The 25,352-nt window shown below is 42.1% G+C and overlaps 1 protein-coding gene across 1 annotated transcript; it reads right to left on the bottom strand.

Moving 5' to 3' along the window:
* Nucleotides 1-154: 154 nt before the first annotated feature.
* LOC306920139 (calretinin-like) lies at nucleotides 155-23,708 on the bottom strand. The gene is made up of 11 exons (XM_079496771.1): nucleotides 23,588-23,708; nucleotides 13,647-13,726; nucleotides 11,944-12,033; nucleotides 9,476-9,556; nucleotides 7,390-7,446; nucleotides 6,348-6,425; nucleotides 4,416-4,471; nucleotides 4,288-4,327; nucleotides 3,100-3,153; nucleotides 1,617-1,688; nucleotides 155-855 (listed from the first exon to the last, which is right to left on the bottom strand). Exons 1-11 carry the CDS (start codon nucleotides 23,685-23,687, stop codon nucleotides 739-741), a joined length of 825 nt encoding a protein of 274 aa, XP_079352897.1. The 5' UTR covers nucleotides 23,688-23,708; the 3' UTR covers nucleotides 155-738.
* Nucleotides 23,709-25,352: the final 1,644 nt, after the last annotated feature.

Below are 25,352 nucleotides of genomic sequence, written 5' to 3'. Positions count from 1 at the left end.
TGACAAAAGCAGCATTTGCCCACTCAAAACCATGCAAAAAAGGTGACACTATAACACATGAAGAAGGTCTATATGGCCCGAAAGCTTGTAATAAACGGATTATTGATTCTTGCTCATGCTCTTTTCACTCACTTTAAAGACAGCAAGGCAACAATTATTATTCTGATATTCATATTGTTTTTATTCATTCCCTCAAAGACATCTTCTACAGATAAGTACGAGCCAAATCCAAATGTTATAAAAGTGACAGGTATTAGAGATGTCAGTGTGACGAACAGAAGCAAATGTGGAGAAGAGAGAGAAGTAAAAAAGAAAAGAAAAAGAAAAAAAACATTTTGGGAAGACAAGCAGACTTTGTGGATTTCAATAACAAAAAAAACTACATTACAGAATATACTTCACATACATATAGATATATCTTATTTATATTCATTATCAAGAATGGCTACCACTCTATAGTACTACAGTACATGTAAAGTATTTAAAAATAAATACAAAATAAATAATGGTACACAGTAAAATCCTTTAGCGTTAATGCATTTGGTTACATATACACTCTCTGAGTTAAATTAACATAGGGGGATTTTACTGTGTGGGGGTAAATCTAGGGCAAGAGGTTTGCCTGTGCTTTCAAAAGCACATTCAATTTCCCCTCCAAAGTGGTCTAGAGATAGGGATCAATCATACATGCACCTCGTTATATCACATATGGAGACAGAATGACAATATTTGGGGGCCTCAGACTGAGGGGTCCTGACAGAGGACGATCTCCAGTTCGGTGCGATAGAGCTTTCCTCCATCTGAAAGGGCCATGATGCTCTTCTTGTAGCCCGCTCGCCCAGACGCACTCACATCCTATACATCACACGAGAGGTTCAGAACAATTGCAAGTCAGTGGGGCAGGCTGGACTGACTTAGGCCTGACGTCGAAATAAAAAAAAAGTCTTCTGAAAAATTATATATTCAAAGATTTGTGCCGCATTTTCACGATTAAAAAAAAATAGCAGACCTACGAGATCGTAGCGCGCCACTCGGTGGCGCGCTATGAGCTTGTAGATCTGCTATTTTTCAATAGCTATAAAGTATAACATAATGCTTAGATAAAACACCAAAAGGGGTTCCCGCCCAGAATGGGTTAGCTAAAATAGAGAAGGTTTTCCACCTCTGAATAAAACCCCCAACATAGTTTCCTTTTCTAAAGCCATTTCTGACTTTATATCTCAGAATTGTTACGGTATTATTTCTGTGAGAATAATAAGTATGGTTTCTGCCTATCTCACATGTATTACAGATTACTTTAGGCATTTCTGCTTTATTTGACAGTGAGAGAGAGAGAGAGCTGCCATGGCCGGGAGTCGTACCGGGGACCCGCTGAAGGAGGCCATTCTGCGGCCATGTGGTACAGAATGCACACTAAACATTCATCTCACATTTGTGAGAAAGATTTCAAGCATTTTAAATTGTATTCAGTGGATTTGGACTTCCATAGTTTTCTGACAGCAGCCACCTGCCACCTCATCGTTATTCTATGTGCTAGAAAATAAATGTGACAACAATTGATGCAACATCAAAATGACACAGCCTGTCAGTGGACCAGAAAGGACTTGAGCATTTACCAATTTGCTTTTCTGGCAGAGATCCTTCAGCAGCGCATCCAGCTCCTGCTCATCAATAGAACCATTACCATCCTGGGGACAGATACAGCATAGAGAGTATGAATTATTATCATTTCATTCTAATTTAGAGTTGCCAATGGACCCTTCGCTAATCCCTTCCCCACCCCAAAAGCGATTGTCCAATGCTAGCTTAGCAACGGTCGCTAAACTATCTGTCATATGGTCTGGCATGCTTCCGTCACCTGTCAATGTTATTACCCTCACACAGACAATAGGAATATCATGATAACGCGATGGTGACTATGAAACAGAAAGTTCTGAAGTATCTGAACTAAACAGAGAGAACTGCTTTTCCTCTCTATAAAGCTCATAAACAGATATTTAGGCTAAATTAATGTGAATTGTGGTTCCACCAGATACCACAGTTCAATACTATTTCTCCCTCTAACATTTTCCCATATTTTTGAGCGGTGCCAAACTGCTCCAATGACTGGCCGTGTGCGTATGTCTGTATATCTATTCTGTATGTCTGAGTACGAACAGCTGCAATACCGCTAGCAGCCAGCTAGCTGTGTTGTCGAGCAGCCTGACAGAGATTGTGCATTAGATTCACCCACCGATGCCAGAGGACCAACCTGCACATCAGGAGCAATTAATCAGGGTTCAGAGTCTTGCTCAGGGACACTTTGACACTAACTCTGGGGGAGCCCACAGGGTTCAAACTGGGAACCTTGTGGTTACTATCCGGTCACTCTACCCCTGAGCCACCGCCACCCCGGGTGTGATATTGAATAATGTCATGCACCTTTTTCCACTGCATAGCCTAGCTACTGCAGGTCTTGACTAGATTTTGAGGAGATTTTGCTCCTGAAATGATCAATTATTTATATGGAGAAATCCCATCATTTAACATGCATCTCAAAGGGTGACAGCTTGTCAGCAGCGCTTACTGAAGTCTGAAGGGTCCATTATTTTTTCTCTCCCAATTTACTAATTATGCCAATCCCCAAATTGCCTACACACTTGTGTGTACTTCTGTCACTCCTAACTCCTTCTGAATGGTTCACGTGACAGTAGAGAGCTTCATCTGGGCGACACCTCACAGTTCAACCAATTTCATCTTCAAATGTATGATAAGATGCTTTTACATAACTAAACTACAATATCTCTGCCGAGCAGGGGAAAGCCAGGAGATGGAGATTAAGTTTGTGTCCAGCTAATCTCAGAAACCGCTGCTGGACCATTTAGCATCAGACTTGGCATGCAAATTGCCAGCAGGCAAGTAAGAAAAAGATTTTGTTTCCGGCAATTTCTCCTCGCATGGCAGAGATATTATGTGCTCTACGGAGAAACCTTTCTAGTTTCCTTTTTTAGTTTTATTTGTTCCTTTTCTACTGTTTTATGTCTGTTTGTTGTGATTTGTTTTTTTAGATTAAAAAAAAATTAAATAACGAGAGGACTCTGAGTGGGGGTCGCGACTCACCTTATCATAAAAGGTGAAGAGAGCATTGAACTGTTCAGGTGTCAGCTTGAAGGCCTGTAACATAAGAAATGGAGATTGTTGAATGGTTAGGAAAACGGCGGCATATTTTTAGAGAGTGGCGAAAACATCCCCAACCTCGCACAGAAGAACTCATATTAATGTAATCCCAGCAGATTATGATAACTGGGACTGGAGTCGAGTTAATCCCGATCAGACTGCCTAATCCCATGTCAAAAACAAACAGCTGATCTTCGTCTCCAAGCCAGACGGGTACATGCGGCACTATATACTCCGCAAATGACAGCTTTATCACAAGTTAACATCAGCAGATGACGTACTACGAGACACAAAAACACGTTCGTCGTAACATTTTTACTGGATTAAACTTGATAGGAGAGATTTCCACACACTTAGAGCAGCGCAGTGTTTCACTTTATTTTTGAACTGTCTAGTCTAGAGAGAGATATTATTGTGACCTCTCTAAACTGAAGACTTGAGATTTGGAGTTAAGTGTCCCATGACGGTATCACACAAATCTGAAATAATGCCTGTGTGTGTGTGTGTGTGTGCGCGCATGTGTGTCACAGAGTGCGTGCATGTGGTGCATGAGTGCAACCTACTGCACACAAAATGAAGTGGAAACCGAGCTACATTTTCTGTCCACTGTATACCAAGACATCAGAGACACATACTGTATTTCCGACAGATTACAATCACCCAAGGAGTTTGAAAACATGACTAAAAAAAACTCCCATATCTGCTGGGCGAAGTACAACAATGTGCAAACACAGCAGCAAGATTGGTGAGCTGCTGTGATAGGAGAAGATACCAAATAGAACACAACCACCTTAAAGACTACTGTGTGTATCCCTGCATCTACATCGAGTGATCTCAGTACAATTATTGGATATTCTGACTTTCAATTGTACATACAATTTGTTTTGATTGTATTGTTCCACTTTTTGCTTTGGCAATGTAAATGTATGTTTTCTCATGCCAGTGAAGCCTTTAGAATTGAATCGATTGCAATCAGTGCATGCGTGCGGGTTTGTGGCGCATGAGTGAAACCATGTTTCTGCCAAATTATGTCTTTTCTGTGTGTGTATGAGTGTGCGTGCGTGTGTATGCGTGTGCGTGCGTGTGTGTGTGCGTGCGTGTGTGCGTGCGGGTGCGTGTGTCTTGTCTTACTTCAAACTTCAGCAGGAAATTTTCCTTTACGGGTAAAAGCCTGAAAGAAGAAATTCTCTCGTAAACATTATGTAAAAGACTGGTGTCAAAACACACAAATAAAACTTATTGACATGAAATAGACTCACCTGGCCATCTCAGAGAGGCCCAGCTTGCCGTCACCGTTGAGATCAAACATCTTCAACTAAAATGAAAGAAGACATTATTAGCGAAGCTATAGAGAACACCATTACTTTCTGTACATAATCTTTACATGGAACATTAACCCATTTTGCGTGTTCTCTTTTGGTGTTAGCATTATGTTATGCTTTAGCTATTGAAAAATAGCAGATCTACAAGCTCATAGCGCGCCACTGAGTGGCGCGCTACGAGCGTGTAGGTCTGCTATTTTTGAAAAATCGAAGAACGACTGACATAGAAACATAGAAGATTTTTTTCTTCTCATGCAGCATAATTACATACGGTACAACAACGTCAATGTGAAGATGCAAACGGATTAATCGCTGCATGGGCGGCGCCAATGTGGCGAACCGAGCGAATCCAAGGCGGAGGCTGCCATTTGTCATTTGGTGTTTTCAGTAACGATTACCCAACCATGTGAGTATTAGGACTTCCAAAGAAGAGCTAGTACACGTCTAAAAACAAATCCAACCCGGTCCAATCTAATCTTAAATTATTTATAAAAAAAAAATTCTCTGCTTTCTTGTTTGTTTGTTTTTTAGCTATATTCAATTTTTTCATATTCATATTTTTTCCTGATGTAAGTCTTTTGTCTTTGTTTTGGGATGGTTGGTGTTTGTATAGTCATGGAGCGCGGTGGTCACATGAAGAGTAATTTATAGTCATGGAACGAAATGTTCTGTGGGTCTTGAAAGATTAGTAAAAACACACAAAAATCACCTGACTCTTTTAGAGAACACTCTGGCAGTTAGGTTGCAGGAGGCTTTGTATTTACTCTCAAAGGAAACAATAAAAGAGAGTGACTAGCATTTACTACAGTGATCCGTCTGTCTGTCTGTCCGTCTGTCCGTCTGTCTGTCTAGACAGACAGTGTCTGTCTGTCTAGACAGACAGACAGTGTCTGTCTGTCTGTCTGTCTGTCTGTCTGTCTGTCTGTCTGTCTGTCTGTCTGTCTGTCTGTCTGCCTGCCTGCCTGCCGTAAAGGATTCATGGTGATTAGAAATGCATTTCAGTACCATTATGTATTATTGAATATCATAACTGGCAGTTGTGAACTGAATGATGTCTACTGTATATCCATAATACAATTAAAATACTTAGTGTCAATTATTCCCCTTCTAACTGAGAGATGTATAACCAAATAGACTCGTAAAGACCCTAACCACACCAAAGGGTCAAGACGGTTTTAGCGTTGTCCCTGCGGTGTGATATGTCTTGTTGCACGTTGACCCACGTCGACCCTAGTGATTCAACGCAATGGAATTCAATGGCCCCAAACCACACCAAAGGGTCGAGACGGTTTTAGCGTTAACTCCTTGCAACCGTTTGGACCCAAGGATTTGCATGGTGACCCTTTGGTGTGGTTATAGGGCTTAAGGATGCCTTTGGTTATACACAGATACACTCTCATGGTTAAATTACATTTAGGATTAGGATTTTAATGTGAGGTCAGTGTGAACGGTTCATTTCTCAGGCCATGGGGACACTCACGATTAGGGCTGTGAATCTTTGAGTGTCCCATGATTCGATTCGATTCCGATTCTTGGGGTCACGATTCGATTCAAAATCAAATTCAAAAGCATTTTTTTTCCAGATTCAAAATGATTCTCGATTCAATACATAGGATTTCATCACAATCTACTCCAGTCTTGAACTGAAGTGACTACAGTAACTTGAAAATGACTGCAGACATGATGTTTACTGTGATTAGGGTAAGCTTACATTTCATATCACAGACACCATGTAGTGAAAACTCCTGTAACTGTAACCAGAAAAATAAAAATAAAAAACGATTTTTGGAAATTATGAATCGATTTTGAATCATTCATGACGGAATCGCGATTCTAATTCGAATCGATTTTTTTGACACCCCTACTCACGATGGTCTCTGTGTATTCATTCAGTTTCTTGTCATCATAGTGTCTGTTGGCCTTCTTCAGGAGGTCTGACAGGAAACCCTGCAGAGAGAGATCAAATAGAAATAGTATGTATTTTGTATTTTTTGGAGTGGTGCAAACCACTCCAACAACCAGCTTTGTCTGTACCCGTGTACCTGTACGTGGGACCCAAAGAAATGAGCATGGTTACTATGGTCACTGACATTACGTCAGACCACAGCTGATCAGGCTATATAAGACCTTGCACCACTCAGTTCACACAGGTGTGATTTTTTTTAGTTATTAGTGTTATACATAATATTGAAATATATTGAGAGAAATGAACACTGTCTTCACTAGAGAACATGTATTTATATATGGCTGGCACATATTTTAAACATGGTTTCTTTGAAGGGAAATCGGACTCTCCACTCCCCTCATTATTTTTTATTTAGGCCAATGCAAATGTTCAGTGGGATAGGGAGTAAAGAAAACATAAAGAGGGACTATTCTGCAAGGCATTCATCCCTAGAAACCCAGTGGCGTGCACAGATAGACACTAGGGGGTGCTAGAGCACCACCTGCCCTTGCCCTCTGGACAGCAATGTGCCCTTTTGAAAAGAAAAACAAATTATATATATATATATATACAAAGCTTCTAATATATTATTTATGCCTCAAAATCTATAAATCTCACACCATTAAGGCAACCGGCCGGTTCCACGCGCTGCACAAGGTGCCCTTTTTTCACTTAAGCACCTGCCCCTCTAAATGTCTGCACGCCACTGTAGAAACCTATGTCTCTCATCGAAAATAACGTAATATTAAATTAAATAATATCCTTTGAAATGTCTTTCCAATCGGGTGCAATCATTGGTTGAAAATAAAGTGACGCTTGTACAACACGTCATCAATTAAGCTTCCACTATTACATGACTCCTGATGCAGAAGTGGAAATAAATAATACAACATTAACAAACTGCAGCCATTTCGTTTATCTGGTGTTACAGTTAGATTGAGCAGAAAGAATTGTACTGTATTTTACCTTCAGTTCGTTAGACTCGATGTATCCACTGCGGTCGGTGTCATACTTTCTCCAGGCCTGCAGAAAAAGAAAAACATCGCAATTTCCGTCAAAAATAATAACAGAAATACCTTGTAATGTGAAGATTGTGAACAACTTAAACCCTACGACGTACAGTACTTCACTGCATGGGGTTCCCCAGGTGTCTATACTTGGACCCCTCCTTTGTCTCTCTACAAGCTCACAACTTGACGAAGTGGTGTAAGGCTACATATCTGCTGTTACTTTCACTGAATGTTTGCCAAGAAATGTTCGCCTATTCTGCCCACGTGGCCAAAATAAACATACATCGTCAAAGTTATATTCCCTTTATAGTGACAGAGAAAAAGAAAAACTATCAACCCCGTTACGAGCATTGAATCGAGGAAATAATTAAGCGCTGCCGTTGTCCCTGAAAACAGGTGCTCGTTGGCGAGGGTTCAAACATGAAAAGAGGTCCAAGGCACTCTGTTCCAGTCAAGGTAAAAAAAAGCCTTTATTGTAACGGCATGGCAAAGATCATTAAAATAGACCAACGCGTTTCGGCTACACAAGCCTTCATTCAGGGTCCCATTACAAGCATGTTTGAAATAAAAAATATGCAAATATATGATATGTTTTAATGTAGCCCTGCTTCAAAGTGGACCTTTATCAAATCATGGATGCCTAACACCCCCCCCCCCCCCCCCCCCCCCCACGCACACACACACACACACAACCCTGCAGTAAGGCGTCCGCCCATTCATAATATATGGCTCTCTGAGAATAGCTCATGTGCCCCTTTCAACACACACACACACACACACACACACACACACACACACACACACACACACACACACACACACACACACACACACACACACACACACACACACACACACACACACACACACACACACACACGCCAATGTATCATGGGGGTAACTTGAACATCGGAACAACGAAATGAAAATCTCCCTTCCCCAGTTGTCCAATCTCAACCACCACAGTGCATAAAGAGTGTCTTCTTCTGAGCCAAAAATCTCATATTCATCCCTATACTCAATGCCAATCTTTTCAAACAAAACGAGAAGCGGTGAATATATAGTTCTGGTTGTTTGGGTTGTGCTGCTACTGGGGGATTGCTGATGGCATACAGACAGTACATAAAGCCATTATAAACAGATGAAAGACTGTTGTCCTCCTGGCTGTCTCTGATTCAGAGAGAGAAAGTGAGTGAGAGAGAGAGAGAAAGTGTTGTTTTTGGCAGCAAAATTCTATTTTAGTTTGACTCATAGTCGGTGGAATGAAACTTAATTTAGTTTTAGTCACATTTTAGCCACCTGGAATGTTTTAGTGTTAGTCTAATTTTAGTCAATCAGGGTTTTGTGCAATAACAGCTGCAACTAAGGGTGTAGCCTACTGTGCAATATATGTCGTGCAATAGGGATTTGTGCAATATCATGAAGTACGGTTATGTGTGTGTTTTTGTTGTATTAGCTTTTATAGTTTTTTGCCAGTTTATGATGCACTGCTTGGTTGGCACTTTTAATTTAGTTGTACTTGTTGCAATGACAATAAAGATCTATCTATCTATCTATCTAGTCGACTTTTAGTGTCATGCGATTTTAGTCGACTAAATCTACAGGTGATTTAGTCGAAATGTATTTTGGCGGGCCTTGATGCCGTCGAAAATGGCTGATATTATGCTTGCTGAAAATAGCCGAACTACAAGCTCACAACGCGTCGCGTTGTGAGCTTGTAGATCTGCTATTTTCAGCATGCAACCAAGAGTAAAATGACTTATACTGGATCTCTTGTCCACTAGTCCCTTTCTAACTTTTTAGTCTAGTTTTTATTTGTTGACGAAATTGTCATTATATTTAGTCTTCATTTTAGTCATCATAGCTTACTTTTTATTTAGTTTCCATTTAGTCTTCGTCAGTGGAAAAAGGTAGTCGACGAACATTGTTTTGTCATAGTTTTAGTCGACGAAATCAACACTGACTGACAGAGAGAGACAGAGCAGAGAGGCAGAGACAGAGACAGAGATAGTATAGAGATAGATAGTGTACTTTATACTTACAGCCATAAATTCAGTGCTGGATCCAACATACTGTCTGAAACAGAGCAGAAAGTTCTCCTCTGTGGGCAGAAACTGAGCTAACTGTAGAGGAGAGGATGGAGAAAGAATCATGTACAGCACACTATATTCATCCCAAGTTTTTAAAGATGGAGTGCCACAATTTTTGTATTTTTCCAGTTTTTCATGTGTCTATAAGGTGACAGTACTATGAGGTGACAGTACTTCATTAGACACCCTGGAGTCGTTTTTATACAGTGCAATGGTGTATTAAGTTTGTATTTAGGGTTTCTTCCTGGAGGCTGAACCCTTGACAGTCAAACAGGCCAATGAAATAAACGGTAATATAGTTACATCACACTATCAGCCCCTCCCCTAACCCCTCCCCCTTTATCATACAATAACAGCTGTGGGTGTGCGGGTTCAGTTCAGGTGGATCACCACCCATCACCACCCACCAGGCAAACCAGGCATACTTAATGAACTGGTGGGCGTGTCCACATAAAAGCATGATTTTAACAAATACTGTACACTTTTAAAAAAAAGTTCTTCCTCCTTATATTTATAATAATTATAATACTTGATGATCATGTTTTAGGGTGGAAACAAATCGTGGCACTCCATCTTTAATGCAGAGAAAGTTGTTTGACTGTAGGGTTCACCGCACAATACTGAGCATTGATATAACCCAAGAGAAGAATTAGCAAGAGAGGCCAACTTTGCTTTACTTCCTGTATCTGCGTGAGGTGGGCGGTAACATTATTAGGAGACAGGAAGAATGTTGGAGTCTATTCATTTCCAATGGGAGAGTGAACGTGAACACAGCTTCTGAACCTTTCCTTAACTCCATGGTCACTGAACTAAATACTGGACCAAATCATCACAAGGCACACAATATTTACAAGATATTCATAGTAAAATGGCTTCTTTTAGCGAGACAAATCAGGAGAAAATCTACTTTGTTAATGACATTTCTTTATCCCAGCAACAAACTCTCGCGAGATTTGAGATGAGTCTGGAAGCCTCTCTCTGTCCATCTGCAATTTCACGGACAACACATAGGGGGCTCTGACCCCATATTTAAGATGTGAATATGTGAATATGTGAATATTATAATGTGAAATGAATGGACATAAAACGATTAGAAATTATCCTTATGTGCCCAAATTAGAGCTGGCATACTTGGTTTGCATATTGAGACAGGCAGATATGTAGGCACGGTTGAGGAGGATAGATTATGTAGTCTGTGTGATCTAAAGGAAATTGAAAATGAAAAGCATTTAGTTTTTTATTGTCCATTCTACAACTCTATTAGGGAGAGACTTTTTAATGAGATAGATCCAAATCATGAATTTATATTGTTGGAGGACTTCGAGAAACTAAAACGACTATTTCAAAAGTACACCTTGTCAGTTGTTTTCAATGTACTTTGTTAAATGACTTGTCAGTGTTGTTGTCTTCTTCTTCTATCGGGTTTCATGGCGGTTGGCAAACCTAAATGGTGCATTACCGCCACTTACTAGACTGAGTGTGGAAACAGTGTTGTTGTCAGGTGGGGAGGGTGGAGGTCGGGGAGAAGCAAACCACGCCTACTATATTTAGGAGACCATTTGTAGGCTTTGTGTACCATTTCGCCTCTAGTGGCTCCAATGAAGTTGGCCCATCTTCATACATAAACCATCTTTGATATAACTGTCACAGTCTGTCTCTCCCTCAGTCTGTGACTCCACACTGGCATCATCAGCCCAGCAGTGAACACTTCTCCAATCAACCTGCTCCCTATAAAACTGGACTCAGTACAAACACTCATTGTCAGTTCATAACCTGGTGTCATTGATGTCCTGCTTGTTTCCTGTTTTGACTACATTGTCATTTTGCTGTTGCCTGATTCCTGCCTGCATCTTCAGTGTAAGATTTATGCTCACTCTTTATTAAATACTTTATTATTCTACTCTTGTTTGTTGTGACTTTGCACTTGGGTTCAACTCTCTGTCTGCATCCGTGACAATAACTCTGAATGTGACACTACACTAGGTTAAATGAACACTCAACATGTTAATCAAACGCCGTCTGAGGCTACAGGAAGAGCAAATGGAGGACAAATGGTCCAAATGGACAACATTTAAGACTGAACAGACTGAATACTGAAGGGTATGGGGGAATGAACAACAGTAAATGCCTAATCAAACGCCGTCTGAGGCTACAGGAAGAGCAAATGGAGGACAAATGGTCCAAATGGACAACATTTAAGACTGAATACTGAAGGGTATGGGGGAATGAACAGTAAATGCCTAGAATTAAATAATGTAACATGCATAAGTAATGTAACACGCAATGTCGATTTTATTTTATTTTCATTTGTGTCTGTTTGTACTGTATGTTTCCTTTCTTTTGTCTTTTTTTTTTATCACAAATCTAAGTGATAAAAAATGTTAATCAAATGTTTATTGTCTGTATTTGTGTTGTCTTACCTCTGACATCTCGATTTTCCCATCAGAATTCTCGTCAAATTTGGCCATGAACTCCTTCAATGTCTCTTTGGATATAGCTTGAGTGGTACCCTGTTACCACACAGACACAACATGTGTGACACACACACACACACACACACACACACACATACACAGGCACACACGCACGCACGCACACACACAGATTAAAAAAAACAAAGTTAATGTCGCATTTACTATGAAAACCTGCATCTCCCGTTAGTCACGCATCTCATGTTGGTCACACCTCCATATATGGTCACGTCTCGTGACATCACACCTCTGGTCACGCCTTGTGACATCATGCCTCCATATATGGTCACGCCTCGTGACATCACACCTCTGGTCACGCCTTGTGACATCATGCCTCCATATATGGTCACGCCTCGTGACATCACGCCTCCATATAGTCACGTCTCGTGACATCACGCCTTGTGACACGTCACGCCACCATATATGGCCATCTCCATATATGAAGATCACAACATTGACCTGATCTAACCCTGGATAACCATACATGGAGAAGACTGTATCATCACCTAGATCTGTACATATGGAGCCGGCCAGCAACTCTACTCATCTGATGGCCTGGGCCATGGCTGAGTGGTCCAGGCACCTTGGCTGGTATACCAGTCTGGCAGTGTGCCGCGGGCTCGACTCCCGATCCCGACGGCCTTTACTGCATGTCTTCCCCCCCATCTCTCTCTATCCCTCCATACAAAATATAAAATAAAGGCGAAAGCCACAAAAAAAAACTCTACTCATCTGATCTCCATATATGGAGTTGACCTGTTGTGACATTCTATATGTTGATCCTCCCCACCGCTCCTTCCTGTTCTGACATTCCATACGTTGATCTGACCTCATCAAACCCTGTACACTCAAGACACTGCGTCTGCCGTCACCCAGGCAGGTGCGTGCACGCCACGCGACCTCGCCCTTTAGAGTGAGGTCGCTTCTCGCCCTCAGGGCATCTTACTGGTACTGTGTATGTGAAACAAAGGAACTAACAGAGAATAAGAACTTAAACTTAAACACCTTTCTCTTGCTCTTATATATTTGTTTAAACCTGTATCCAAGCGTGTCAGATTTTGCAGTTTTACTCAGTGTAATTATTTTTATCCCACGATTTTGTAACCCATTTTTCACCCCTGTGTCAATTATCTAATGTGATCCTGGGCTCTACACACCCTCCGTCAACCTAGTCCCCATATATGGGGGACATGGGGAGAGCAACGGACTTGAACTCATGCTTCCTTCATGCCTTAGTGTCCAAGTTGCTCCTTTACACCTGATAGGGGGGAGTTTCCCTGGTTGGACGTAGCGCGTGGAAGGAACACGTTATTCCAACCAGTTCCTTTCCCCTCCATCAGGCGCCTCGGCTGGCCAGGGGGAGGCAGTTTAGAGACCAGGATTACTGCATGTTTTTTGTGAGGGTACTACCTACCCTAGGGGACACGAGGAGAACATGCAAACTCCACACAGAAAGGCCCTTTCGCCAACCCCGCCTCGGGTATGGGCACTGATGACGTGGAGGAGGAAACACGCCGCCAGCACCCACAGCGTCCCGAGCGGGAATCGAACCCAGGACCTTCTAGCTGTGAGGCGACAGCACTACCAACTGTGCCACCGTTCCCCCTCAGTGTTGTCTTCCATGACAGTGAAGTAAGTACTACAACACTCACCGCGCCGCCTGGTCCTCGTCGTGTCTTCTCCAGCTCTTGCAAGAACTTCTCCAGCTCGTGGCCTTCAATGTAACCATTTCCTGTGAAACACAAGATGGACACAGTTTGGTTTATAGCCCAAGCTATACTGTATACATTCATTGTAACACTTTTAAAGTCCTCAACACCTTTTGGTTTGGTTTCCGATTTAATGGTGCAACTGAATTACTGAGTGGACCATATACTGTACACTGGGCAGGCCCTCTGGGAGAAGGTACAAAGAACCAGGAAGTACATCAGGTTTAAAAAGTTGTTCGTGGCCTGGGCCGTGGCTCAGTGGTCCAGGCACCTTGGCCGGTAGCCCGAGCATGGCAGTGTGCCGCGGGTTCGACTCCCGATCCCGACGGCCTTTACTGCATGTCACTCCCCCATATCTCTCCCCCATTTCCTGTCAGCCTACTGTCTGTCTCTCTATAAAAAATATTAAAAATAAAGGCGAAAGCCGCAAAAAAATAACAAATGAAAAAGTCGTTCGTACCAGCGGCTATGAAACAGTAGTGACTGTGAAAGGTTAGATTAACCAACACTGTGTACACTTGTATAATGTTGTGTCTCTGTTATGTATATATTTAGTTTGTCACTGATGTTTTATGTGTGGCTGCAGCAGCAGGGGGTGAATTAAAGCCCAAGACAAAATTTCCCTCGTGGACAATGAAGTTTTACCATGACCTTGACCTTGAATTGGTAGAACACTCGCCTTTGGATCACAAGGTTATGGATTTCATGCCAGGCACCAGCCAGCCAGCTCAGTGTGTGAGTACAGTAGGTACAGTAATAACTCCAGTAATACTAGGAATTGGCCGGTGTGGCACTCGATCCACCTCAGCACTCTGGTCCCTATTTTCGTCAGTGCTAAACCCCTTATCCCTAAACTTTTTTACTACTTCGAAAAACATTACAATTCAACTATAGCCAATCTACATCTACACGTTGTGAGCTTGTAGATCGGCTATTTTAACTATACATTTTTTTTCTTCTCCAAAATAGTAAAAGAAATCACACCCGTGTGAACTGAGTGGTGCAACTCCCCTCTCCCCTCTCCCCCTGCCTCTCTCTCTCTCTCCCTGTCTCTCTGTAATTAGCAGGCAACAGTGCGACACTATCTCTCTCTGTTTCTGGCACAACAGCGCCACTTTTGCCCCTACTGGTACTCATAGTCTCATAGTCACATAGGTTAGGACGGACATTGCTGTTCCTTGGAGTGGTTGCATCACTCAAAAAAGGAAAAGAAGTTTAAGGGATAGGGGGTTTACCACTGAGGAAAATAGGGCCCTCCATCTCCCATGGGGTCTATAGCACATAAAGGAAATAGACACGGCTGATACTGGCAATAAGCCACTCCCGACCGTACTTATATAGACCTATGGTAATTCTGCTGCCCAAGCGTATTATCTCAGAGGCGGTGATTATCTTCTGTCCCTATAGGGGGCAACACAAATGGGAAAACGTGTACAGTATATGTCACATGGAATTATACAGCTTCCTAGGGTCCTATAGGCTGCAACAAAATGACTTAACCCAATTAGACATGAGACCGATTTAAAAAAAAAATCTTCTAAATCCTACATTTTCTGAAAAGCCTTATGTTTCTATGTCAGTGGTTTTCAAACTATTCCACGTCAAGGACCCTAAAAAATATACCGGTATTCAGAGAAATGTATTGATCAAACAACCTGCACTTTTATGTAGACTTTACGTATAGGCTATATTTGAACTATACAACAGGAATTGTGGGAATTCTGTTGAGTTGTATTACTGCAAAAAGAATGATCCCTTGCGGATGATTTATAAGCAAGCAGCATAATAACTGTGGACTTTTGCAGCGAAGAGTGAAATTGGGAGGTCAGATTTATGGTCATTGGGTCACTACAGTAATTCTTCTGTCCTATAGTCATAATTCTAAAGCCTGATTTATCTCTCTCTATGTCATATGGCGGCAGCAGTGTCGCATGCGACATCATTGTAGTATAAATTAAGCGTTTGGCAAGGACAGTCACATGACTGATTTAACCCATTCAGGCCTGACGTCGAAATTTAAAAAAAAAAGTTTTCTAAATCATGACAATTTTCGGAAAGATTTGAGGCACATTTTAACGATTTTTCAAAAATAGCAGACCTACAAGTTCATAGCGCGCCACTCGGTGGCGCGCTATGAGCTTGTAGATCTGCTATTTTTCAATAGCTAAATTATAACAATGTTCGCCCCAAAATGGGTTAATGGTTAATGTGGTTAAACGCTAACGTGACATGGATGCGTTCCAGGTCTCAATGGATTAATACAATAATTACTTCTGCTGCGTTGGCATGCGACCACGGTTGAACATGTAAAAGATGTGTTCAACGCATGTTGTTTTAATCACAATAATGTCTCCCATCTGTCTCTAATTACTGAGAAGATTGGGGACCCTAAGTCCCATTATTGTCCAGAAAAAGAATTAAGAAATGTTTATAAAAACTAAAAACAATATTTTTAAATGTACAATAAAACATACTGTGTTGAGCTCCTCTGTCTCTTCATCCCATAATCTCCTATAATCTCATCTCCCCTCTTTTCTGATCATTTTCATCCTTGCCCCCCCCCCTTATCTCCTATATCCCCATGCAGCTTCATTTTGCACACTGAATTTGATATGAATATCACCATCTGGGCTTTGGTTGCGGTGGTATTTTAGATATATCAGCACATCAATGCTGGAATACAAAGTAATATGATGTCGGTGTAAACAAACCAACCGTCATGGTCACGCTACTGTTCCTCTCGATATAGAAGCCTGACACTCTCTCACCCATGCCTCCATGTATATACATTGCACTCCATTATTCAGTGTGACAATGACAAATCTGAATTATTCTATGGGGCACAATGACTGGAAATGTCTACCATGTTTGGCAAATAGACAGCTGTGAAATGATGTAGTTTGGTCACAAATATATAAATCCTCCCTTTTATTTGTTAAAAAAAGAAAGTACTTTTCCTTTTTTTATTTTCATTTGACTTTTATTTGCTACTCTAGTTCCGTGTTTGCAATTTTAGAACTTGTCTGGCCTTGCATGCTAGTCTGAATGTCTGACATTCAGACTAATGTCTGACATTCAGACTATTCAGACCTGTCTGACATTCAGACTAGCATGCAAGGCCAGACAAGTTCTAAAATTGCAAACACGGAACTAGAGTAGCAAATAAAAGTCAAATGAAAATAAAAAAAGGAAAAGTACTTTCTTTTTTTAACAAATAAAAAGGAGGATTTTCTGAAGGCATGGCCATGAAGGGACCGCCTGCAATACCTCCACCACAGTTTGAAAGCCCATCTAAACACAGCTTATCACCATGCAGTGCATGTGGGTATATGTAGTATTTTACACATTATGTTACAATATCTTATTCATATCATCAGTCTTGTATTAACCCATTTAGACCTGAAGACGATTCTACAAATGCCTTCTAAATCCTGAAAGTTTTCTGAAAAAGCTATGTTTCTATGTCAGTCGTTCTTTGATTTTTCAAAAATAGCAGACCTACAAGCTCGTAGCGCGCCACTCGGTGGCGCGCTATGAGCTTGTAGATCTGCTATTTTTCAATAGCTAAAGCATAACATAATGCTAACACCAAAAGGGGTTCCCGCCCAAAATGACCTGAAGACGATTCTACAAATGCCTTCTAAATCCTGACGGTTTTCTGAAGAACCCTATATGTTTCGTATAGGGTTCGTTCTCAAACATTTTCATGTCAAGGACCCTCAAGATTATATGTAATTGGCCGCCGACCCCCATCTGAAAATATGTTGTTCCAGGGACCCTCCCAGAAGCAAAGATTTGAGTTAAAAACTTTGGCTCTGAAAGAATATATATTCAAGGATTTGCGCCACATTTTCGCGATTTTTCAAAAATAGCAGATCTGCTATTTTCCAATAGCTAAAGTGTATTAACATAATGCTTAAAACACCAAAAGGGGTTCCCGCCCAGAAGGCATCGCTGGTGATCTCAGTTCTGTGTTAGCAGAATAGTCAGGCTTCTAAAATAATCCTCTTCATCTTCAACAAAAAACATATAGCGTCTGATATTAGCAACTTGGAGATAAGGGGATATTCAGAGTTTTATGTTTTGCCATGGATCTAAAAGGATCAGATTTTTTTTCATGTGAACATATCTCAAGTAAAGCTGCGTACTTTATCAGAGATAAAGATTATAGTTTGGGTGGATTATAGACTACTTTACCAGCTACTACTTTTACCATCCAAAAGAAATTCACAAATATACAGTATGTATTGGGTGCACGTGCGTGTGTTTTGTTAACACATTGTAGACATGAGGGCAAAAATTAACCTAATTGGACTATCGTCCAATTAATAACTGACATTTAACATAGCCACTGTAACAACTCTGATCTGAAGTCTTATTAATATGAGACACTGATGACTTCATTACAATAGGATTACAATACAGGCCTTAAGATCCATTCTGACCTGAGATCAGATTCTAAAAATGTCTTCTACATCCTGACAGTTTTCTGAAAAAGCTGTTTCTATTTCAGTCGTTCTTCGATTTTTCAAAAATAGCAGACCTACAAGCTCGTAGCGCACCACTCGGTGGCGTGCTATGAGCTTGTAGATCTGCTATTTTTCAATAGCTAAAGCATAACATAATGCTAACACCAAAAGGGGTTCCCGCCCAAAATGGGGTTAAGATCCATTCTGACATGAGGAAATGTAAGTTTTAGGAAAATGTCAACACACAATTATTTGTTCTAACTCATAGCCTACCATAAACCTTTTTATAATTCCCAATTTACTGCAATTTGGTGGTTGCAAGTTAAAGTCTTACAAAGCAGCAGCAACCTTGTGAATGTCTTGTTCAGCTTTCAAACTGTCAGAAATCTCACAACAAAAACAAAACTCAAATTAGATCTATATCTCTCTCTCTCTCTCACACACACACACACACACACACACACACACACACACACACACACACACACACACACACACACACACACACACACACACACACACACACACCATGGCTTGCTGGCGTTGCAAGGGTAATTTCTCTTTGCAGTGCAAAGATTGGCATGTTCAGGTTTCCTGTACTGTAGAATAGGTGAAGAGGTCGCACACACACCAAGAATATACTATACTTTCAATAGCAGGTTCCTGTACTAAAATAATTCAAATAAAACACATTTTGTTGGTGATGCTGCTGGGAAGGCTGTCTGATGTGCAGGGCAGGGGGTTTCCAAAGACTGTCTTGGCCATATTAAGACATAAACTGGCATTGGCTTCCCAACTGTTTGTGCTGCTGAATCAATACATGTGGTACTGCGTACAATAGAACTCTATCTATTATATAGCAAGACTTGCCTAGCTCTGTTTTCGTTGGGGCTCTTCTGTCGGTCCTGGCTGTCAAGATGCAGATCTTCGTGAAGACCCTCACATGGAAGACCATCTCTACCTTGAGGTGGAACCCTCCAAAATTGATCAGAGCCAATATCCAGGATAAAGAAGGTATTCCTCCTGATCAGTAGCGCCTGATCTTTGCCGGCAAACAGCTGAAGGATGAACGCCAACAGACCAGACAAAAATCTCCAGAAAGTGTCCACGTTGCACATTGTGCTACGTCTGCGGTGGTGGCATCATCGAGCCATCTCTGAAAGTGCAGGCCCAGAAGATGACAAGATGATCTGCCACAAGTGTTAACACGTCTTCACCCGCGTGCGACAAGTGTGGACACACCAACAACCTGCGCCCCAAAACCAGGCTGAAGTATATGACCCGTGTTCATGTCATGTTCGAGAAACGGTGAAATGGTTTTGATCTCATGTAGTTAACCCATTTTTACTTGAAATCAGATTCTAAAAATGTTTTCTGAAAAAGCTATGTTTCTACGTCAGTCGTTCTTTGCAGTTGTACCGTCCAGCCTAACCTTTTTCACAGCAGCACCAATTTCCTTTGTTTTTGTAAAAAAAAAGAAGAAGAATAGAATATATATATATATATATATATATATATATATATATATATACTACGTACTCCTTCTTCACCCCCCAAAAAACTACTTATTTCCTCGGAGGCTCGGACCACGTGTCGTCCAAGGTTATATATATAGGATCTATATAGGATACAGCCTTGTGTTGGGGAGTTCATATACTGTACATGGGTATCTATGCAGGATACAGGCAGCCTTGTGTTGGGGAGTTCATACATGGGTATCTATGCAGGATACAGGCAGCCTTGTGTTGGGGAGTTCATACATGGGTATCTATGCAGGATACAGCCTTGTGTTGGGGAATTCATATACATGGGTATCTATGCAGGATACAGCCTTGTGTTGGGGAGTTCATATACATGAGTATCTATGCAGGATACAGCCTTGTGTTGGGGAGTCCATACATGGGTATCTATGCAGGATACAGACTTGTGTTGGGGAGTTCATACATGGGTATCTATGCAGGATACAGCCTTGTGTTGGGGAATTCATATACATGGGTATCTACATAGATATATATATAAACTCTAGATAGCTCACCCGCGCTGTTGGCCAATGGAGAGCGACGTCGTTACGTGGCGGCCATCTTACCTCGGGACACATAACATTGGGTATATGGGGCATGTACTCTTAAATGACCATAACTTGCTCAATTTTCAACCGATTTTCAAACGGTTTGGTTTGTTATAAACGTCAGAGACGTCCGCATACTTATATGCTTTTATACGACGTTCATATAAAAAAATAAATTAAGCAGATAAGCGTCCTGAATCATAGCCACGTTGACAACGTTTGTAATGAACCAACCCGTTTGTAAATCCGTCAAGATTTGAGCGAGTTATGACTGTTTCTGTTTGAGCTGCCATTGAACATACTGTACTGTATCCCCGATGTAAGATGGCTGCCGGGTGAACGACGTCAGAAACTCCGCCTTGAGCCATCTAGTGTTTATATATATCTATGGGTATCTATGCAGGATACAGCCTTGTGTTGGGGAGTTCATATACATGGGTATCTACATAGATATATATATAAACACTAGATGGCTCAAGGCGGAGTTTCTGACGTCGTTCACCCGGCAGCCATCTTACTTCGGGGCTACAGTACAGTATGTTCAATGGCAGCTCAAACAGAAACAGTCATAACTCGCTCAAATCTTGACTGATTTACAAACGGGTTGGTTTATTACAAACGTTGTCAACGTGGCTATGATTCAGGACGCTTATCTGCTTAATTTATGTTTTTTATAAGAACGTCGTATAAAATCATATACGTATGCGGACGTCTCTGACGTTTATAACAAACCAAACCGTTTGAAAATCGGTTGAAAATTGAGCAAGCTATGGTCATTTAAGAGTACATGCCCCATAGACACAATGTTATGTGTCCCGAGGTAAGATGGCCGCCACGTAACGACGTCGCTCTCCATTGGCCAACAGCGCGGGTGAGCTATCTAGAGTTTATATATATCTATGGGTATCTATGCAGGATACAGCCTTGTGTTGGGGAGTCCATACATGGGTATCTATGCAGGATACAGCCTTGTGTTGGGGAATTCATATACATGGGTATCTATGCAGGATACAGCCTTGTGTTGGGGAGTTCATATACATGGGTATCTATGCAGGATACAGCCTTGTGTTGGGGAGTCCATACATGGGTATCTATGCAGGATACAGCCTTGTGTTGGGGAGTCCATACATGGGTATCTATGCAGGATACAGCCTTGTGTTGGGGAGTTCATACATGGGTATCTATGCAGGATACAGCCTTGTGTTGGGGAGTCCATACATGGGTATCTATGCAGGATACAGCCATAAGAGCCATTTGACTGGATAAAACAAATAACACCATACCATCTGGTCTGTAATTAACGACATATCATATCATTATCTGGAGGATTCAATACATGATGATCTGATTCTGTATAGGGACACTTTCCTGGAACACTTTCCTGGGGTCTGTATGTGTGTAATGTGTGGTTTTAGATGTTTTAGATTTGAGCAGTGTCCATGATGTCACAGACACTGGTCTCACTTACTTCCTGGACTACATGTGGTCTCAGTAAGACAGCTCTCCCCCTGTCCACAAGGAGAAGCAGTGCACCAAAGCATTATGGGAATTGTAGTCCAGGAAGGAAGTGAGCCCGCAGTGTCTGTGACCCCCAGGAAAGTGTTCTAAATCTTCTAAACAACATTATTTTTTTTATTTTTTTTACCAGCTGCTTGCAAAGCATGCAGCCTGGTCTATGCCTTGCTCTGAAACTTGCAACACCGCAAATTGCGAGAGACCGACACCTAGTCCACATTTCGGGTTGCCTAGTCCGCATATTTCCAGTTGCCTAGTCCGCATATTTCAGTTGCTTGCCTGGTTTGGTTTTTGGAGGCTGCTTAGCTTATTTCTGTCACGACAGTTGCCACCACTGGCAACAACCCATAACATCCCATCGTCTGCACGGCATGGCTAGTCGAGCAGTTCTGATTGGCTGCCTCGTCTCCAGGCATGTTGCCTCAGAATTCTTTAGGGTCACTTAGGTTTTTTTTGCAAAAAGGGTGTAAAAGTGTCCCTCTGAAGATGTTATGCAAGTTAGCAGTTATTCAGCACAATCTGGAGCATTCGCCGGTCGGGTCAGCATCAGGTGATGCCACACACACACACACGCACACGCACACACACACGCACACACACACACACACACACACACACACACACACACACACACACACACACACACACACACACACACATATATATATAGGCCTATAGGCTGATTACCACATCAAACGATGGCCAAGCATTAAAGCAAATACATATTCATTCAGTTAAGTTTGAATAGGGAGGGCTACTGGAACCTTAAAAAAAAAAAAAAAACGTCTGCAGACAATTTGCATTTCATGACATGATGCCACATCCAGAACACTGCTGGTGTTCTGGATGCCAGATACCCACCGCACACACGCACGTGCGCGCACACACACACACACACACACACACACACACACACACACACACACACACACACACACACACCACCCCAGAGGCTATGGGGAGGGCTAGCGGACACATTTGATCTCCATCAAGACTATCATCACTTATGGTGACTTCGCTGAGCCAGTCTGAGTCTGTCTCCAATCTCCATCTCAGCAACTTCAGCGCGCCCTTCATGCGCTCAATGCGCGCTGCGCGCCCCAAGTTCATTTAAACCGACATTCACAGCTAGCCCTGGTCCAGTGCTTACAGCGAGTCTATAGAGACTCGCTGTAAGCACTGGACCAGGGCTAGTCAACAGCCTACACTTAAAAAGCCCTCTTGACGCTCCGATTGATACACATCATCCCAAGTCTCAACAACACCCGATAGGACCCAGGAGTCAGGAGTCGCAGTATAGGTCTAGTCTATTTAGATTAGATTAGCAACTAAATTAACACCTTTAGGGTGATTTAGAAATTCAGATGAAATGTGTTGAGTTGACCTACAAGACGGCTTGAGTTTTGTCTGCACGATTATTTTATTATTTTGAAATATATAGCGGCATGCCCGGCCCCTATCCAACATAGAAATTTGAGGAAAATGTAGGCTCGGACTAGTTTTTGACATAGCCAGGCTGGCCATATGCATCTAGGATTCTATCTAGCCTAAAGTGCATTAACTACGAATATACCATCAAGTATAGATAGGATTAGGATATAGCTGAAGACAAATTCATTCCAAATGGACAAAAGAATATCGATTACTATCAGAATAGCCACAGCCAGATTGAAAATGTCTCTTCCATATAGAAGAGGGGGGAAAAGCGAAAAAAAAGGCTTAATTACTTTAACAATTAAAGTGAGATCACACTCTCATCATCATTATTAAAAGTTTCAAACCCATAGTTGTCCTGTCTGTCTCACTCACTCTCCAGTTAAAAGTTTACTGACCGTCTGAGTCGAAATGTTGCCAAATGTCAAGGAATTGCGCAGCGGTGAGCTCTGCCAGGTGGAGATGTGGGGGTTGCTGCTTCTGTGCTTGAGTTGCCATCCTTCCGTCCGGTCCGTCCGTTCCTTGCCTCTGGGTGGTGGGTGGGTGGGTGGTGGTGGTGGTGTGTATAATATGGGTGCTACTGCTAAATCCCGAGTTCAGTCAGTCCCAGTCCAGAGCGTCTTCACAACTGTCGCTCGGCAGGGTTTCAGTCGGCGCTTTTAAACCCCCCGCGGCGCGTGCAATTCCCCCTGCTGGCCAAAGGGGGCGTGTCTGTTGAAGGCAGATAGTTCCTACGCCAAGAGCTTTACAGGAGAGAGAGATGCTGAGGAGACTAGAGACCAATCACTCAGAGGAGGGAGGGAGGGGGGGGGGGGGGGATGCTTGATTCTCTCAGCGGCTGCACTCAGGCTTCCAGATGAGTCGACATTAACTGTGCTGTGTGTGTTGCTGACCGAAAGAATGCTGATAGAATCATTTGGTCCGAGTCTTGCCAAACATTTTGCTGTCATGAGTGGGGAAAATGACATCAAATATGTTGTTGAGCTCTGCTCTATATAAAACAGGCCACAATCCCCAGACCCTTCATATATCTCTGAGTCTCTCTCCCTCCCTCTGTGTGTGCATGCGTGCACCAGGCATGCACGCGTGCGTGTGTGTGCGTGCATGTGTGTGTGTCACAGTGTATGTGCGTGGGTCACAGAGTGCATGCGTGCGCAGCGTGCGTGCGTGAGAGAAAACATGACTATGCACCCTGCACTGCACACAAAATGAAGTGGAAACCGAGCTACATTTTCTGTCCACTGTGTACCAAGACATCAGATACACACATACTGTACTTCCGACAGATCATTACAATCACCCAAGGAGAGTTTGAAAACATGACAGAAAGAACTCCTATATCTGCTGGGCGAAGTGTACAACAATGTGCAAACACAGCAGCAAGATTGGTGAGCTGCTGTGATAGGAGAAGGATATCAAATGGAACACAACCACCTTAAATACTATACTGTGTGTATCTGCATCGAGTGACCTCGGTACATAGAAATTGATTCTATTGGATATTCTGACTTTCAATAATTGTACATATACATTTTGTTGTGATTGTGTTTGTTCCACTTTTTGCTTTGACAATGTATGTTTTCTCACGCCAATAAAAGCCCTTTGAACTGAATCGAATTGAGTGCACACGGAGTGTATGTGTGGTGCATGAGTGAAACCACGTTCTTTTTTTTTTTTAAATGTTTTTTTTTGTGGCTTTCGCCTTTATTTTATATATTTTATGGAGGGACAGACAGTAGGCTGACAGGAAATGGGGAGAGAGATGGGGGGGAAGACATGCAGTAAAGGCTGTCGGGATCGGGAGTCGAACCCGCGGCACACTGCCAGACTGGATTACCGCTGAGCCACGGCCCAGGCCGCCAATAAAGCCTTTTTAACCGAATCGAATTGAGTGCAATCGAGTGTGTGTGGTGCATGAGTGAAACCACGTTTCTGACAAGTCCATGTCTATTCTCACCATCGATATATAGTACCAGTTATTAACTTATTACATTACATTACATTACATTACATTACATTCATATGGAGATGAGACGGACACTGTATACTGGCCATCTATATCCCGTCCATTCCCTTCACTCCCGTCTCCTCCTCCCCTCCGTCATGCTTCATTCTCCCCCATTCTTCCCAGTCAGCATGAGGGTCTGAAGAGCTTTCCGTCTT

This window comes from Electrona antarctica, assembly GCF_951216825.1.
Source record: "Electrona antarctica genome assembly, chromosome: 3".
Lineage (NCBI taxonomy): Eukaryota > Metazoa > Chordata > Actinopteri > Myctophiformes > Myctophidae > Electrona > Electrona antarctica.
The sequence above is the reverse complement of the archived record's forward strand: the minus strand, read 5'-3'. Positions and strand labels throughout refer to the sequence as shown.